Source organism: Eriocheir sinensis, unplaced genomic scaffold, assembly GCF_024679095.1.
Source record: "Eriocheir sinensis breed Jianghai 21 unplaced genomic scaffold, ASM2467909v1 Scaffold221, whole genome shotgun sequence".
Taxonomy (NCBI): Eukaryota; Metazoa; Arthropoda; class Malacostraca; order Decapoda; family Varunidae; genus Eriocheir; species Eriocheir sinensis.
In genome coordinates, this window is record NW_026111523.1 from 167,964 (window position 1) to 186,937 (window position 18,974).

General features: G+C 43.5%; 1 protein-coding gene across 1 annotated transcript; it reads left to right on the forward strand.

Moving 5' to 3' along the window:
- Window positions 1–13,423: 13,423 nt before the first annotated feature.
- LOC126990912 (zinc finger MYM-type protein 1-like) lies at window positions 13,424–17,596 on the forward strand. The gene is made up of 2 exons (XM_050849552.1): window positions 13,424–14,288; window positions 15,093–17,596. Exon 2 carries the CDS (start codon window positions 15,104–15,106, stop codon window positions 17,594–17,596), a length of 2,493 nt encoding a protein of 830 aa, XP_050705509.1. The 5' UTR covers window positions 13,424–14,288; window positions 15,093–15,103.
- Window positions 17,597–18,974: the final 1,378 nt, after the last annotated feature.

Below are 18,974 nucleotides of genomic sequence, written 5' to 3' on the forward strand. Positions count from 1 at the left end.
CCAAGCACAAACATTTGACAAGGCTTTCCTAGGAGTTGTAGGCATTTCCATGGGTACTAGTTTTATGAACGTGGTAGTAGGCTGACCATTCTTCTGTACCATGAACGTGAAAAAAACACTCATTAGAACACGATAACGCTCCTTGTTGGCCTTTAGAAATAGTTGGTGTGAGAGGCGGAAGAGTCTGAGAATACTAACATTTATCTCCCGCGTATGGCCGTGCAAATCTAACAAGGAAAAGAAAAGCTTCCTCGCTCCGTCCTTCCTCCCTTCCACCCGCCAACCCACAGCCAGCACGGACGGTCGAGGGTTGGGAAAGGGTTGGTCAGTGTTTACGGAGGCTGTCCAAGTTTTTACCTTCCCGCGAGATCTGTATTCACAAACTAGAGGAGATTTTTCATTCCCAGCTCACCCCGGGACCTCCTCAAGCCGGGTCTTTGCTCTGAGGCCAAAACCCGCCTCGCTCACTGATAAGATATATTTACCGACGCTCCGGACGTATTTAAGATGCGCCACTCGATCCGTGTTCTCGCACGTTATGCTGAAGACGAAGCGAAGGACCGGCGGGCGGGAAGGCTGGAAATGCTCAGTGTGTGTGTGTGTGTGTGTGTGTGTGTGTGTGTGTGAAGGGGTCCGTACCGTGTGTGGAAAAGAGGGAGGGCATAGAGGTAGTACATACGTGTGTGTGTGTGTGTGTGTGTGTGTGTGTGTGTGTGTGTGTGTGTACTTCTCATGAATTTATCTACCCTCATTCCCTTGGCGCGCATCCAACACTGCTCCCTACATTATAAAGGCCTACTATCTAACGGAGAACATACGTCAGGGGGCGCATCGCTTCACTCACCCGCTGACTCCCCACCCCGACAGTTAACCCGGGCAAGCCTCCACGCAGCTTAAGAGGGGCGCCAACTCAAAAGCGTGAAAAGGAAAGACAAGTTATATAGAGCAGGCGAATGAATGTGTGGGCGGGGGGGGGATGCTCGTGTGTGTGTGTGTGTGTGTGTGTGTGTGTGTGTGTGTGTGTGTGTGTCAATCTTAATGTAGTTCAGAAAAGCACATACAAAAATAAAGAGGATTTTTTTATTTATATAATTTAATAGGAAACTCCAAAACATCTCTCTCTCTCTCTCTCTCTCTCTCTCTCTCTCTCTCTCTCTCTCTCCAAATCATGAAAAATGGTGTTATTGCCCTTGATAAACATATTTGAGAGAGAGAGAGAGAGAGAGAGAGAGAGAGAGAGAGAGAGAGAGAGAGAGAGAGAGAGAGAGAGCATATAACATCCAAGGAATGCGAGTAATTTCAACGTCCCAGGCATGCGGGTGGTGACACTCACACAGGGCTGAGGAATTTAAAGACTTTCATTCATTCGGGACGCGCTGCCGGAAGTAAACAAACCCGTTGCCAGTTAGTCGCCGGGGAGGAAGACAGTGCTTCCGCCCCCCTCGGCTGTGGTGCTTGTGCCTTACTTGCTTGTGCTTGCAGCTTGCCCTTGTGATAATCCGCCATGCTTGTTGTCCTTCATCTTCCCCGCTCCTTGCTCCCCCTCCTCCCCGCTAGCCGCTCGTCAAAGGTCCAGCGCTTGTTGACAATAACCTAAAAAGAGCTAAACAGTCCCTCCGCGGAGATAGCGAGTGTGTGTGTGTGTGTGTGTGTGTTCCATTAAGGCTGCAGAAATACCTTTTAAAGAGTTAAGAGACGGGACATGACCTCTTCGATGCGCTGAGGTGAGAGCCGGGCGAAGAAATGACGGGTTTGCGGGCCGAACGGCGTGTGGCAGCAAGCAGCCTGTGCTGGGTGGCCGGCCGGGTGAGATGCGAGGCGCTGAAAGGAACGAAAGGAAGGTCTTTGAGCGGTGGCAAGCAGCGGGGGAGCAAATTTTGGACTGAGGATGAAAGTGTAAAGACAGTCGAGAGAAGAGAGGAAGGAGAAGGAGCGGTAGAGACGGGAAATTGTTTGGCGGGTCGGGGCGATGTGTGTGTGAGGTGCGAATGAACAAAAATGTGACCTTTGAGCATCGATAAGGAGCAAAGTTTGCCGCTGGTTTGAAGGAGGAGGACTGTGGAGAGCTGTTGTCGACCCCACCTGTGCTGCCGCTGGGCCCTCTGCGCTTCGAGCTGGCCGAAAGGTGTCCAGGGAGAGGCGAGAAGTGAGGAGCTACGGGACTGGGGCGAGAAAGAAGTTTATTAGGCGTTATGACACTAAAATTACGACATTGACCATTGATAAGGAACGGGAAGTTAAGTTTGGTAAGACTATGAAAGCGTTAGGCGATCAGAGAGGAGGGGAGAGGAAGGGCGGGGTTAGTTAAAATGAGAAACTGATAGGGGTTAAGGAGGAGGAGGAGGAGTTGTGGAAGAGTGGGAAGATCGTTGTCTCACGCCTGGCTAATCCTGAGAGCCAAACAAAAGCTACAACAGATGTCTGAAGGGTAGCGTTGCGGATAATTGGAGCTGATGGTCGGGTTTGGAGTGGTGCAAGGCGAGCCCCGCGTTTAGTCCATAATTCAGAGTCGCCGCTATATCTTCTTCGACTTCGCAGGGAAGGGACGATATGATAGAAGCCGAGAGGGAAGCAGGAGAGGAGAGAAGAGGGAGATCCGAATCGATGGATCAACAGTGAGTGGTAGATCGCGACTATATATTCTTCTTCGCCTTCTTCGCTCAGAGAAAGATGATGAAGAAGAAAGAAACCCGAGGAGAAGCTAGCTAGAAGAGGATCAAAGTATAGACATGAGAAGGGATTGAAAAGAAGATCGAAGCTTAGTAGAATAAATGAGTAAGTAGAGAAGTAAAAGGAGAAATTAAAAGAGAAAATGATAGAAATAATAGTTAGGAAGATAGAAAGAAGCCAGAGGAGGAGAGGTTAGGAAGAAGGGGATCCAGGAATATGCATGAGAAGGGATTAAAAAGAAGATAGTAGAATAAATGAGTAAGTAGAGAAGTAAAATAAGAAATTAAAAGAGAAAATGATAGAAATAATAGTTAGGAAGATAGAAAGAAGCCAGAGGAGGAGAGGTTAGGAAGAAGGGGATCCAGGAATATGCATGAGAAGGGATTAAAAAGAAGATAGTAGAATAAATGAGTAAGTAGAGAAGTAAAAGAAGAAATTAAAAGAGAAAATTATAGAAATAATAGTTAGGAAGATAGAAAGAAGCCAGAGGAGGAGAGGTTAGGAAGAAGGGGATCCAGGAATATGCATGAGAAGGGATTAAAAAGAAGATCGAAGCTTAGTAGGATAAAAGAGTAAGCTATTGCTGCGCGTGGTCTCGGTGCTCATCTCCGTCGCATTGACCCTTGAACATGTGGTGGGGATAACCCATTACCCCGACAGAAGGAAACAAAAGGAAGAACAAGAACAAGAACAAGAACAAAAAATACAAGACCAAGAATCACACGCCGTACAGACAGACAAACGCCTCAGCCAACCAGTGAATCGCCGAAGGAAGGAAGGAAGTGAGGCTGCACAGAAAGGTCATTTGAGGAAGAAGAAAGAACAGGAACAAAAGATACAAGAACAAGAATCACACGCCGTACAGACAGACAAACGCCTCAGCCAACCAGCATATCGACAAGGGAAGGATGGAAGTGAGGCTGCACAGAAAGGTCATTTGAGGAAGAAGAAAGAAGAAAGAACAGGAACAAAAGATACAAGAACAAGAATCACACGCCGTACAGACAGACAAACGCCTCAGCCAACCAGTGAATCGCCGAAGGAAGGAAGGAAGGAGCGCTGCGAAGAGAGGACGTTTGAGGGAGTGGCGGACGGCGTTCTTTATGGAGCGGAGCCGCCAATAAAGTCCTCCCGTCCCTCAGCCGCCTGCAAGTAGTGAGCGCCTGTCGATGCTTCATTATCACGCCAACGAGGCCCCCGCTGCACTGATTGTCAGACCCATAACAAGCACAGGGAGGAGCAGCAGCAGCAGGAGGAGGAGGAGGAGGGCAGAGACCGAGCAAGAGGAGGAGAAGCAGAGTAAAAGGAGGAAGAGGGCTGGAACCGAGCATGAGGTGGAGGAAGAGGAAGAGAAGGAGGAGGAGAAGCAGGAGCAGGAGGAGCAAGAAGAGAGCAAGAAGAGGAAGAAAAGAAGTAAAGCAAAAGCAAGAGGAGGAGGAGGAGGAGGAGGAACAGAAAGAGCCAAAGTAGAGCAAGAAAAACAGGAGGAGGAGGAGGAGGAGGAGGAGGAGACAAGAGAGGAAGAGAGGAGGGGGGCGGGGGGAAGAGGGTGGCAAGATCAGCTGTGTATCACTAATTGTCTGACAGTTTTTCTTAATCCATTTTCGTTTCCTTCTAATGTTATGTGTTCCTGCCACCCGCCTCAACCGCCCCCTCCTCCTCCTCCTCCTCCTCCTCCTCCTTCTCTAATACCTTCGCCAGCCATCTGATCCATTAAAAGAAAAGAAGAGAGAGAGAGAGAGAGAGAGAGAGAGAGAGAGAGAGAGAGAGAGAGAGAGAGAGAGAATAATAATCATCGTAAACAATAAACAACGTGAATTAAAAGAAGAAGCAGAAGAAGAAAAAGCAGAAAAAGAAGAAGAAAGAATATAAATAAAAGGAAAAGGAAAAGAAAAACAAGAAAATGAAGAAAACGAAGCCGAGGGAAAAAAAAGAACAATAACAATAACATACGACCAACCATGTATAGTGCCTGGTCTTGCTGTTAAACTGTTATCAGGCACCATACGATTGAATTCTGAAGTTTAATTTAGTATTTCTATCCTTCCTCGTCCCTTCTTTCACCGCTAATATACTTCTCATATAATTATGCTAACTCCATTCTACCAACCATGTATATAGAGTGCCTGGTCTTGCTGTCAAATTGTTTGTTATCAGGCACCGTACTGTTGAATTCATAAGTTTAATCCAAGTATTTCTACCTTTTCTCGTCCCTTCTTTCACTGCTAACATACTTCTAATATAATTATGCTGACTTCATTCTACCAACCATGTATATAGAGTGCCTGGTCTTGCTGTCAAACTGTTATCAGGCACCATACTATTGAATTCTGAAGTTTCATTTACTATTTCTATCCTTCCTCGTACGCTGTCTCTATTCGGCCAACCATGTATAGTGCCTGGTCTTGCTGTCAAACTGTTATCAGGCACCACAATATTGATTCCTGAAGTCTAATCTAAGTATCCCTTCCCTTCCTCATCCCTTCTTTCACTTCTAATATACTTCTGAGACTTGATATATTACATTAACTATGCTGTCAACATACGACCAACCCTATTTAGTGCCTGGTCTTGCTGTCAAACTGTTATCAGGCACCATACGAAAGCCTTGTTAAATGTGTGTGCTTGGGGGTCGAACATTGCACACAGAGATCAACTATAAGGAGCTTGCTCTTGTCAGGAGGGTGCCTGCTAGGGCGATGACGAGTCCAGCTCATGATCAGGCCGTGGGGAATCACAAATGTACAGGTATATACAGCCTAGCCAGCAGGACTATGGATTGGCCTGACCGTTCCCCCGTGGTCGCGAATGCTAACTAGGTAACAGGATGCAACACTGACGCAAGTTCACAATGGGTAAATGCGTTTTGGTCCACTGTCATGAGCGGCGTTGCTGCCCAGTGCCCCTACTCACATGCTTTTGGCTCTCAACAACTGTCACTAAGCTTGTAAATCTACCCCTGGAGATACCCACAACAACCCCTATCAAAGCCCTATCAAAGGTGTGTGTGTGTGTGTGTGTGTGTGTGTGTGTGTGTGTGTGTGTGTGTGTGTGTGTGTAAAGCCTGCATTATCACACGCTATCGGCTGTTACAATATCTGTTTCGACGTTCACGGTGTATAAGCCTTGTCAAACTATCACTAAGCTCGTAAATCTACCCCTGGAAATACCCACAACAACCTCTATAAAGCCTTACTCTCTCAGACGCTTTAAGGTCTCGCAACATTTACCACAAAGGGGATTGAGCGGATTCTCATGAGTGTGTTCTTCAAGGTCTGCCAGGCCATAGGGGGATGTGATCTTCTGAACGGGGGAAAGAAAATAAATAAATAGATATATGTAAACATTATCGTCGATCTCTGGGTACTGTCAGGACCTCACACCACACACCCCACCCCCCTTGCTCTAGGGGGGACAGTAACCACTCCTAGTCAACGGAAAGAATCCGGCCTGAGCGGGGCTCCAACCGCCGCCTGTTTGGCCGTGAAGCCTTGCAGCGCGGCGCTCTGACCGATTGAGCTACCGGAGCGGTGTGTGTGTGTGTGTGTGTGTGTGTGTGTGTGTGTGTGTGTGTGTGTGTGTGTGTGTGTGTGTGTGTAGGAAGGAAAGAAAGAAAATAAAAGAAGAAAAAAAAGAATGTCTGTCTGTCTGTCTGTCTGTCTGTCTGTATGTATGTATGTATGCATGTATGCATGTATGTATGCATGTATGTATGTATGTATGCATGTATGTATGCATGTATGTATGTATGTATGTATGTATGTATGCATGTATGTATGTATGTATGTATGTATGTATGTATGTATGTATGCATGTATGTATGCATGTATGTATGCATGTATGTATGCATGTATGTATGTATGTATGTATGTATGTATGCATGTATGGATGCATGTATGTATGTATGTATGTATGCAGTTTAAGTCAATAATGTTTATGAATTTATTACACAACTAGATTAATTAAGGGAATTTCTAAGGAGATTTAGGTAAACACACACACACACACACACACACACACACACACACACACACACACACACACACACACACACATAATATACACAGTTAAAAGAATTTACACACACACACACACACACACACACACACACACACACACACACACACACACACAATCTGCCAAAAAATGAATAAACCATATTATTATTACTATTATTATTATTATTATTATTATTATTATTATTATTATTATTATTATTATTATTATTATTATTATTATTATTATTATTATTATTATTATTATTATTATTATTATTATTATTATTATTATTATTATTATTATTATTATTATTATTATTATTATTATTATTATTATTATTATTATTATTATTATTATTATTATTATTATTATTATTATTATTATTATTATTATTATTATTATTATTATTATTATTATTATTATTATTATTATTATTATTATTATTATTATTATTATTATTATTATTATTATTATTATTATTATTATTATTATTATTATTATTATTATTATTATTATTATTATTATTATTATTATTATTATTATTATTATTATTATTATTATTATTATTTCCTTTCATCCTGGGAACACATTTATGACGTGTCTTTCGTTACGTCGAGGACATTTGATAAGGCTTTCGTAGGGGTATTGAGCATTTCCAGGGGTAGTTTCATGGCCCTGGTGGTAGTCTGACCTTTCTTCTATCCTCTGAGGTCAAAAGTACAACCAATTTATAACCTTTTTCGCTTTGGGAATATGGCGCAGAGGCGGAGGCTGCACCGTCAAGTTCAAGTTCAAGCTCAGAGGCCACGACGTGCTTTTTCGACCAAAATCTGAGAACCCATTTTCGTTAATCGGGGCTATTTCCTTGCAAATGTGGAGTCTCCTCATGTAAAACGTGCCGGAAAGCCCAGTTCTGGACTCCAAATTGCGATACGAAGCCTACTTCCTGAGATATTGGCCTGTAAAGTTGACGGTGGCGAGTGAATTTGACGAAAATCTGAGAACCCATTTTCGTTAATCGGGGTTATTTCCTTGCAAATAGGGACTCTCCTTATGCAAAACGTGCCAAAAAATCCATTTCTGGCCTCCAAATTGCGATACGAAGCCTACCCACCGAGATATTGCCCTGTAAAGATGGTGCAACTCTACGGGGTGTGCCTACCTTTTTACAAAAAATGGTTGTTTTGGGGCTTAACAGATACCGCCACCTCGAGGAAACGACAAAACATCCAGTGGTAGTGTCGGTTTTGTTCTACATAAAAAAATAACGGAGATATGAGCGATAATGTAAAGTCCTACCAAAACCCTTTTCGGCCTCTCACGCCTTTATTCCGGGGCCTTTCTTAATGTAACAGGTCTTATCTTGGGCACCAGATCACGAGAAAGCTATTGCTGTTTTCAGAATTCGTCTAGCTCCATTAATAATTGAGTTATGTTCATATAAAGAAAGTTTCACAGTTTGCCAAAGTGTGGCTTTATCTCTCAGTGATTTTCTTTGTCCTGGGCACCAAACTGAAGCTAAAGACTCGGGGAAGGTATTTCTGGTCTTGGTTTTACGATAGATAAAAGGATAAAGTAGATATAACCATGATTCTGAGCAACTGTCGAAAATTGGCTCACATTTCCGCTGTTTTCCGCGCCATTTGCCAGTAATTCTCGTGAATGTGGCTCTCCCCTGATGTAAAATGTGACGCTGAAGCTGTTCCCGTTGAGAGAATTCCGTTTGGCTGAGAATTAAGGGAGAAATTTTAATGTTTCTTAATAAAAGGTGCTTGGGGAGGGGGGAGGGGTAAGGGGGGAGGGGAGGGGGGTGAGGGAGGGGGTAGGGAGGGGGCAGGGTAGAGGGGGGTGAAGGGAACGATGCCATTGGCCGCACTCAAAAACTTTTTCATAGGTTATCGGACGTGTCTTAAATGTTTCGTATTTTTAATTTTTTTATTGTTGACCTTTTTATCATAGTTTACAGCCATGGAAAGCGTTCTTTTGGACATAATTCAAAATAGTATTACTTTACATGCATGTTGCGGGTGTCAAAATGGGTGGTGATCCGTATGAGTTTTAAGGATAATTTAACTTAATGAGCAAAACTACTGAAAGGGTCGTGAAGGAAAGCAGCTAAATATTTCAGAGGAGCTCCATGTCTTCTCCATCTCCCAGACGCTCTGTAGCCTGTAATAGAGTGCACAGAATGACGCCATAACCGCTATTTCATGATTCAATGCCGGTTTTTAGTATTATTTTTAGGTTTTGTGAGCTGGTGGGTATGGAAAAAGATTTGGTTTAATTATACAATGTGATTTATCTCCAGGATGAAGAGGAAAATGTCAATATATAAGGGTGAAGACCGCCATAGACACCCACAAAACGCTTAAATATTTCCCCGGCCATGGTAAATATTGTGCCTTTTAGTGAAGGAACACAATAACGTAACACCAATGAAAGGTAAACACGTGAAAAAGCAGCACAGAGGACGAATAGGAGGAGAAATAAGGCCTAGATAAGGGAGTACCGAGCCCCAAGACCCAGGCCGAGACCAAGAGGCGGGGACCCAAACCAACCCGCCGCCGAGTCCATATTTCTACCTTTTCCCCGTGTTTTACGCCGCCAAGATGAGCGAGACGATTGCCGTGTTGGAGAAGCCACTCCGCGCCGCCTGTGGGGAGTGCAGGAAGCATGTGGAGGCTGTGGGAGAGGAGAAAATAGAGGGAAAACAAGCGCCATGGCGGAGGAGGGAGAGGAATTTCTTCGAGGGAGGGAGGGAAGGAAGATGTTTTTTGACTGGGGAGGAAAGGAAGGCAGGGAGGACAGAATGGGGAGGATGAAGGAAGGAAGGGAAGATGTTTTTTGACTGGGGAGGAAAGGAAGGCAGGGAGGACAGAATGGGAAGGAGGAAGGAAGGAAGGAAGGGAAGATGTTTTTTGACTGGGGAGGAAAGGAAGGCAGGGAGGACAGAATGGGAAGGAGGAAGGAAGGAAGGAAGGGAAGATGTATTTTGACTGGGGAGGAAAGGAAGGCAGGGAGGACAGAATGGGAAGGAGGAAGGAAGGAAGGGAAGATGTTTTTTGACTGGGGAGGAAAGGAAGGCAGGGAGGACAGAATGGGAAGGAGGAAGGAAGGAAGGGAAGATGTATTTTGACTGGGGAGGAAAGGAAGGCAGGGAGGACAGAATGGGAAGGAGGAAGGAAGGAAGGAAGGGAAGATGTATTTTGACTGGGGAGGAAAGGAAGAACAGAATGGAGAGGAGGAAGGAAGGAAGGGAGGAAGGGAAGATGTTTTTTGACTGGGGAGGAAAGGAAGGCAGGGAGGACAGAATGGGAAGGAGGAAGGAAGGAAGGAAGGGAAGATGTATTTTGACTGGGGAGGAAAGGAAGGACAGAATGGAGAGGAGGAAGGGAGGGAAGGAAGATGTATTTTGACTGGGGAGGAAAGGAAGGACAGAATGGAGAGGAGGAAGGAAGGAAGGAAGGAAGGGAAGATGTATTTTGACTGGGGAGGAAAGGAAGGACAGAATGGAGAGGAGGAAGGAAGGAAGGGAGGAAGGGAAGATGTATTTTGACTGGGGAGGAAAGGAAGGCAGGGAGGACAGAATGGGAAGGAGGAAGGGAAGATGTATTTTGACTGGGGAGGAAAGGAAGGCAGGGAGGACAGAATGGGAAGGAGGAAGGAAGGAAGGGAGGAAGGGAAGATGTATTTTGACTGGGGAGGAAAGGAAGGCAGGGAGGACAGAATGGGAAGGAGGAAGGAAGGAAGGAAGGGAAGATGTATTTTGACTGGGGAGGAAAGGAAGGACAGAATGGAGAGGAGGAAGGAAGGAAGGGAGGAAGGGAAGATGTATTTTGACTGGGGAGGAAAGGAAGGCAGGGAGGACAGAATGGGAAGGAGGAAGGAAGGAAGGGAGGAAGGGAAGATGTATTTTGACTGGGGAGGAAAGGAAGGACAGAATGGAGAGGAGGAAGGAAGGAAGGGAGGAAGGGAAGATGTATTTTGACTGGGGAGGAAAGGAAGGACAGAATGGAGAGGAGGAAGGAAGGAAGGGAAGATGTATTTTGACTGGGGAGGAAAGGAAGGCAGGGAGGACAGAATGGGAAGGAGGAAGGAAGGGAGGGAAGGAAGATGTTTTTTGACTGGGGAGGAAAGGAAGGCAGGGAGGACAGAATGGGAAGGAGGAAGGAAGGAAGGAAGGGAAGATGTATTTTGACTGGGGAGGAAAGGAAGGCAGGGAGGACAGAATGGGAAGGAGGAAGGAAGGAAGGGAGGAAGGGAAGATGTATTTTGACTGGGGAGGAAAGGAAGGACAGAATGGAGAGGAGGAAGGGAAGATGTATTTTGACTGGGGAGGAAAGGAAGGCAGGGAGGACAGAATGGGAAGGAGGAAGGAAGGTAGGAAGGGAAGATGTATTTTGACTGGGGAGGAAAGGAATGCTGGGATGACAGTATGGGAAGGAGGAAGGAAGGCAGGAAGGGAAGATGTATTTTGACTGGGGAGGAAAGGAAGGACAGAATGGAGAGGAGGAAGGAAGGAAGGAAGGGAAGATGTATTTTGACTGGGGAGGAAAGGAAGGCAGGGAGGACAGAATGGGAAGGAGGAAGGAAGGAAGGGAGGAAGGGAAGATGTATTTTGACTGGGGAGGAAAGGAAGGCAGGGAGGACAGAATGGGAAGGAGGAAGGAAGGAAGGAACGGAAGATGTTTTTTGACTGGGGAGGAAAGGAAGGCAGGGAGGACAGAATGGGAAGGAGGAAGGAAGGGAAGATGTATTTTGACTGGGGAGGAAAGGAAGGACAGAATGGAGAGGAGGAAGGAAGGAAGGGAGGAAGGGAAGATGTATTTTGACTGGGGAGGAAAGGAAGAACAGAATGGAGAGGAGGAAGGAAGGAAGGTAGGAAGGGAAGATGTATTTTGACTGGGGAGGAAAGGAAGTACAGAATGGAGAGGAGGAAGGAAGGAAGGAAGGAAGGGAAGATGTATTTTGACTGGGGAGGAAAGGAAGGACAGAATGGAGAGGAGGAAGGAAGGAAGGGAGGAAGGGAAGATGTATTTTGACTGGGGAGGAAAGGAAGAACAGAATGGAGAGGAGGAAGGAAGGAAGGGAGGAAGGGAAGATGTATTTTGACTGGGGAGGAAAGGAAGAACAGAATGGGAAGGAGGAAGGAAGGAAGGGAGGAAGGGAAGATGTATTTTGACTGGGGAGGAAAGGAAGAACAGAATGGAGAGGAGGAAGGAAGGAAGGGAAGATGTATTTTGACTGGGGAGGAAAGGAAGAACAGAATGGGGAGGAGGAAGGAAGGAAGGGAAGATGTATTTTGACTGGGGAGGAAAGGAAGAACAGAATGGGGAGGAGGAAGGAAGGAAGGGAGGAAGGGAAGATGTATTTTGACTGGGGAGGAAAGGAAGAACAGAATGGGGAGGAGGAAGGAAGGAAGGGAAGGAAGGAAGGGAAGATGTATTTTGACTGGGGAGGGACATAAGAACATAGGAAAACTGCAAGAGGCCGGGTGGCCTACACAGGGCAGCTCCAGAATCCCCCCCACTACTCACGATGTGTGAGGTGTAGTTTCAGGGGTTACAGGTAGAGGCTTGATCCTCGATTACCTTCGGTACGGGCGTACACTCCAGTACCCTGTCTCCTCACTGCCACCTGTCGTCCATGTAGCTATCCAGTCTACTCTTAAAACAAGCTATCGTCCCTGCACTAACTATGTGATTGCTGAGTCTATTCCATTTCCCCACCATCCTATTACTAAACCAATGCTTGCCTATATCTCCCATATCTATACTTTTCTAATTTAAATCCATTACTGCGAGTTCTATCCTGCTGCTGGCTAATTCTCAGTACTTTACTTATATCGCCTTTGTTGTAACCCTTGACCCATTTGAATACTTCTATCAGATCTCCCCGCACTCTTCGTCTTTCTAGTGAATGTAAGTTTAGATGTTTCAGCCTATTTTGATATGAGAGGTTCCTCAGCCCCTGAATCATCTTGGTCATCCTCCTCTGAACTGATTCTAGCAAGTTGATGTCCATTCTGTAGTGTGGGCACCAAAACTGGACAGCATAATAATCTAAGTGTGGCCTAACTAACGCTAAATAGAGTCTGAGGATGACTTCCACACTCCTGTTGGTTACCGTCCTGTTAATAATAAAGCCTAATACCCTGTTAGCCCTATTCCTCACACTAATACATTGCTTCCTTAGTTGTAGGTCAGAGTTCACTAACACTCCTAAATCCTTTTCACACTCTGCTCTACCTATCGTGTGGAGTCTTAGGGCCATTCTTACAGTCGTTTCCGAATGTTCGGAAGACGGTCCCTAACACATTCAGGTGGCTTCTACAGTAGTAGCAGTATAGTAGTAGTAGTAGTAGTAGTAGTAGTAGCAGTACTACGACTACTACTACTACTGTAGAAGCCACCCGAACGTGTTAGGGACCGTCTTCTGAATATTCGGAAACGACTGTAAGAATGGCCCTAAACTATATACCCGTGTAATGGGTTGCATGTTTCTACACTCAGTACGCTACACTTGGTGATGTTAAAATTCATCTGCCATTTCTCTGACCAAGCTGATCACAGTTTGTTGAGATCCTCCTGCAGTGCTCTGGCATCCTCTTCTTACCTGGATTTCTTACCTGGATGACCTTTCCCTATGAGCCATGCTGGAGTGAACCGTCAGGCAAAGAACCGAAAGGTCTCACCAACCAATGCACCAGCCTATCCAAGCTCATCAAAACAACAGTACATAATCCAATAAGCAATGCCGGATTTATGTATAAGCAGACTAAGCACCTGCTTAGGGCACCAAGGCTCTGGGGGCACCAGGCTGTCTGGGCAAAAAATAATGGTGATTAAAAATATTATTTAAAAAAATGTAAAACCTGGTTTGCCAACTGTTCGCCAGAGTGATTCTCTAACACAAGAAATGATAAACATGTTTTAACTGGTTTTTGCATCAAGTGGTGAGACATAACAGTGATTAAAAATAAGGTGATAATGACAGAGGGTACCTGCCCAGGAGCTTCCACAAGTTAGGGGCCTCCATAATTTAGAAGCACCAAAATAAGTGAGAATTTTGTATATGAACTCAAGCGTTGACTTGAACGTAAGTTACATCAGGAGAAAGAGAGAGAGAGAGAGAGCAGGTTGCAACACTCGATCGTTTCATTGTGCTTGTTTTACGAGATCATTTGTGATACATTTACGGTGGGACCCGACGGAAAAATCGCCCAGGTTTTTTCCACCCCACCCGGTAATTGAACCCGGGCCCTCTCGGTTGTGAGCCTAGCGTGCTACCCACTACACCATGGGGGATCCCAAAAGAAACCCCTCAATCTAGCATGCTTTTTTTTACAAATGCTGCATATCAATTCAGTTTTCATTAAATTATGTAAAATATTGTGCACTTTCATTTCATTATACCACTCGGTCATCATGGTAAGCGAAAAGTGAGTTAGCATAATTTTAGCGTAATTATATATTCCATTTAGCATATTTTTTGTAATGTTAGCATAATTTCGAAGCAAGTCTAGCATATTTTCGTCAAAACGATTTGGCAACACTGTCCTTGGTGATTGTTTACCCACGCAGAGCCCCCACCCAGTGACCACTAAGCTCTTGATGCAGGTAAAAGATTGTTTTTCTTACCTTCCTTTGTATTGTTTCCATTGTTTATCGTAATCTGTCACTCTATTAATATGTCAAGAACCGGTAGGGTGTATCAATATGGTGCAACAGTGATGCATTAGGAAGATATTTCCGTAAGAGTATAGTTTATTCAAGCGAAATCTCAGTCAAACATGCGTGTTCGGTTGTATATATATTCCTCGTGTCCAGTTATTATGAGGTTAATTGTAAATTTTAGCACGTCTTCTCCGACATAAAATAGTTGTAAATTTGAATGTGCTTTTACATCTCCCATAGAATGTCATACAAGTGGGAAAATTACAGGTTTATGTGACTATTTCTCGATGGCGGGCAGATGGCTGGCGGATATATTTTTATTTCTAGATATTGTTTCTTAATTTTTCATGGTCTTTTTATATTAATTATTGTACATTTAAAGTAAATTTCGGTCAAACTATACAATAGCGCCTCCACACGAAAATGAATAATTTTCATATGCATAGAAAGTGCGTGTCATGCATGATGCACAGCTCATACGTGGTGGTTTTGTTTGGGGGTCGGCCTTGGACCCTTGGTTACTTAGATACGGTCTCTCTAACTTCCACCACGGCAAGAAAGTTTCACCCTGAAGGAATTCAAACTTTTCCGTTTGGTTAGCTTAGGGTTAGGTTAGCTTAGGGTTGGGTTAGGCTTAGGTTAGCTTAGGGTTAGGTTAGCTTAGGGTTGGGTTAGGGTTAACCATAGTTTGACCTAAATTTCAATGTAGCCATTGCTATACCATAGCTTTTATCTTTTTTTCAACAGGCTAGCCAATCATGAAGCGCCATCAGCTCAGTGGAGCTAAAAAACGCAAGCTAACAAAAGAAAATAAGCAGAAAACTGATACTCTGATCAAGAAACTTCCAAAATTGACCAGTTTTATGAAAGCAAGTCCGGGTACATCTAGTGTTCCTAATGAAGAAAATATCAGTCAATCGCAAAATGTGACCAAAGAAGAGACGGTTCATATGTCTACTGACAGTGAGAAAGGGGCTTCAGAGATTTCAGAAACTGATTCAACTGTAGCTGACCAGTCATTTACTGATGATTACAATGCTTCTGTAAAGTTTAGAGACAAATCAGATGAAAGTGTCCAAGCTGTGAATAATAACAGAAAACCAGATCCTGGAGGTTGGGGAGAATTCAGTAGTGATGATACAAGCTACTGGATTGAAAAAGGACCAGTAGACTGTCAGCACCATGACTCGTCATTCGAAAAATCTAGGCGGACTTTCAATAATGAAAAACAGACAAGGTACTGCTCAAATAAAATATTTTCTACAAAAATACCAAATGGTGAAGTAAGTTCAAGAGAGTGGTTGCTGTATTCTCCCTCAAAAGGCTCTGTCTTCTGCTTTGTATGCAAGTTGTTCGGCTCAAGTACTTCAACTGTATTTGCTGAGCAAGGTTTCAGTGACTGGCGTAATCCTGTTATGGTTGAACATCATGAAAAAAGCTCTGGCCACAGGGACTGTATGCTCAAATACTTAATCAGGAGACAAGGGCGTGGTCTGACACAAAAGCTTGAAGAGCAAATAAAGACGGAGCGTGATTATTGGCATCATGTTCTACAGCGTGCCATTGCAGTCATAAGAACACTATCTGAACGTGGGCTTGCTTTCAGAGGAAAAAATGAAAAATTTGGCTCCCCTGATAATGGAAACTACATGGGGCTGTTAGAACTTATTGCAGAGTTTGATCCATTTTTAGCAAGTCATATTACTAAATATGGGAATGCAGGAAGTGGAATTACGTCATATTTGTCTAAGACTACATGTGATGAAATAATCAGCCTCATGAGTAGTAGAGTTCTTTCAGCTATCGTGAATGAAGCAAACACTGCAGGTTACTTTAGCCTCTCCGTTGATTCCACACCAGACCTATCACACACTGACCAACTCAGTATTATCCTGAGATATGTCTCACCGCTTGATGGAAAACCAGTTGAAAGATTTTTGTCATTTCTTGTGTTAGAAAATCACACTGGCGAACAGTTGGCAAACCAGGTTTTGCATTTTTTAAAAAATGTTTGCAAGATAGATTTTTCAAAGTGTAGAGGCCAATCATATGACAATGCAGCTAACATGACGGGCCGCTACAAAGGTATGCAACAAAAAATTCTTGAGGAAAACAAATATGCTGCATTTATTCCTTGTGCAGCTCATTCTCTCAACTTGGTTGGACGTAGTGCTGTCGACAGCTGCTTGAATGCAGTTAACTTTTTCTCAACTGTTCAGTTAGTATATACTTTCTTTTCTAGCTCTACCCATCGATGGTCAGTCCTTAAATCTCACTTAAAAGGCAACACGGTGACAAAATCTTTATCATCTACTCGCTGGGAAGCCCATTACTTTGCAACCAGTGCCATTTTAAAGTCATATTCTTGCATTCTTGAGGCTTTGGAAAACATCATGGATGACAGTTCTCAGAAGGGGGAGACAATTCGAGATGCTGGAGCTATATCAGACAAAATGCAAGAACTTGAATTCACATTGATGTTAGTGTTATGGAATGAGATTTTAGGGCATTTTCATGCTGTTAGTAAAACTCTACAAAACCCATCTCTAAACTTGAATGTATGTGCAGATCTTTACACTACATTATCTAGTCAGCTGCGTGAAATCAGGGATCAGTTTGACAAATTTGAAACCATGGCTAAGAAACTTCTTCCAGAAGTCAATTACAAAGATATAAGTGCCCGCAAAAGAAAAAGAAAGATTCAGAAAAATGATGGAAATGCTCCAGAGGCAGAGCTAAATGCTAGAGAAAAATTTAAAATTTTCACATTTAATGTAATAATAGATGCTTTAGAGATGCAAATGAGTAGTAGGGGAATGGTTTATAAACAAGTTGCAGAACGATTTTCTTTTCTAAATGACATGAACTTATCAGATTCACAATACCAGACAAGCTCAGAAAAGTTGGCGGAAACATATCCAGAAGACCTATGTCCAACAATGACAACAGAAGTAAAACAGTTTCACACTTACCTCCGTGCTAAAAGTGAGAAACCTGACTACACCCATGCTCAGTTGTATGAAATAATAGTAAACGATGGAATTCAGGCTGTATTTCCTAACACTGCCATAGCACTAAGAATATTTCTCTCAATGATGGTAACTAACTGTTCTGCTGAACGTTCATTTTCACTGCTCAAAAGGATCAAGAACCCTTATCGAACAACCATGACCCAGGAGAGACTAGATTCTTTAGCATTACTCAGTATTGAACTGATTTTGTTAGACAGCTTTCTTTTGAGGATATCATAAAAGGTTTTGCATTCAACAAGTCTAGAAGGAGAACTGTTTGAAAACCTTCAAGTTATTATTTTGGCTTAACGTTGTGGATGAATTTTAGATTTTCATTCATTAGACATGGAAACATATGGTAAAGTAGTTACCACTGACACTATCTTGTAATTATGTGTTGTGTTGCAACAATATATATTAGCGGATAAATTACAGTATTGTAGGTGTTCAATGTATGTTATACCTTGGTAACGTTTTCACAAATGTTTCTTATGAATTATATTTTCATTAGTTGATCTTGCTGCCCACTATTATATTTCGTGTCAATAAAAGCATTTTCCAATGCACCAATGGTATTTATTTATTTATTATTTATTTCTGATGTGTAATAAAACATATGTGTTATCCTTGTGGTATGGGGCACCATGTTACCGGGTGTGCTTAGGGCACCAGGATACCTAAATCCGGCCCTGCCAATAAGACATAGGCTGGAAAGTGCATTGGGAATTCATTTTGTATGGTCAGGGATAACTAAGTAAGCATTCACTAGGTAAGCCTTGGTAGGGCAGTCGATCATCAACCAAAAGGCTCCAGACGTTCCTCCAACAGTTAGCGACCTGCACTTTATATTCTGTTTTTGGCAGGTATAGGTTTTGTGGGGGAGGGGTCCAAGCCCTCCCCCACTGGCCAAAAGGGGCTGGACTAACTGCTAACCAAAGGGCTGGGACGGGCAGCTCAGGGCAGACTGTCATGAGTGGAGGAAAGGATAGGAGAAGGAAGGGAAGGAAAGGAAGGGAAGGAATGGGAATGAAAGGAAAAGGAAGGAAAGGATAAGATAGGAAAAGGAAGGGAAGGGAAAGGAAATGATAGGGAAGGGAAGGAAAGGAATTGAAAGGGAAGGAAAGGAAAGGAAGGAAAGGAATGGGAAGGAAAGGAAAGGAAGGAAAGGATAGGATAGGAAAAGGAAGGGAAGGGAAAGGAATGGAGAGGAGAGGAAATTATAGGGAAGGGAAGGAAAGGAAGAGAGAGAGAGACAGGACGATAAAGGGAGAAACAGATAAAATTAAAGATATGAAGAAAAGAGGAGATAAGACAAAGAGAGAGAGAGAGATAAAAGAAGGGAGAGGAGAGAAGGAAAGAGGAAAGAGGAATAAGGAGAGAGGATGAAAGAGAATAAGAAAGAATAAAAAATAATAATAATGAAAAAATATACTAATAACCGTCTTTATCTACAGCTCTGAAGAACGAAGGGAGAACAGAAGAAAGGAAGGAAGGCCATCTTGGAAGACTCAAGAACCAGTCACCCCAGTCCAAGGAAAGGTCACAAGAGGTCACAGTACGAAGGAGCAGTCCAGTCCGTTGTAAAGTTATTGGAAAAGGAAGAAAAGGGAAAGGAAAG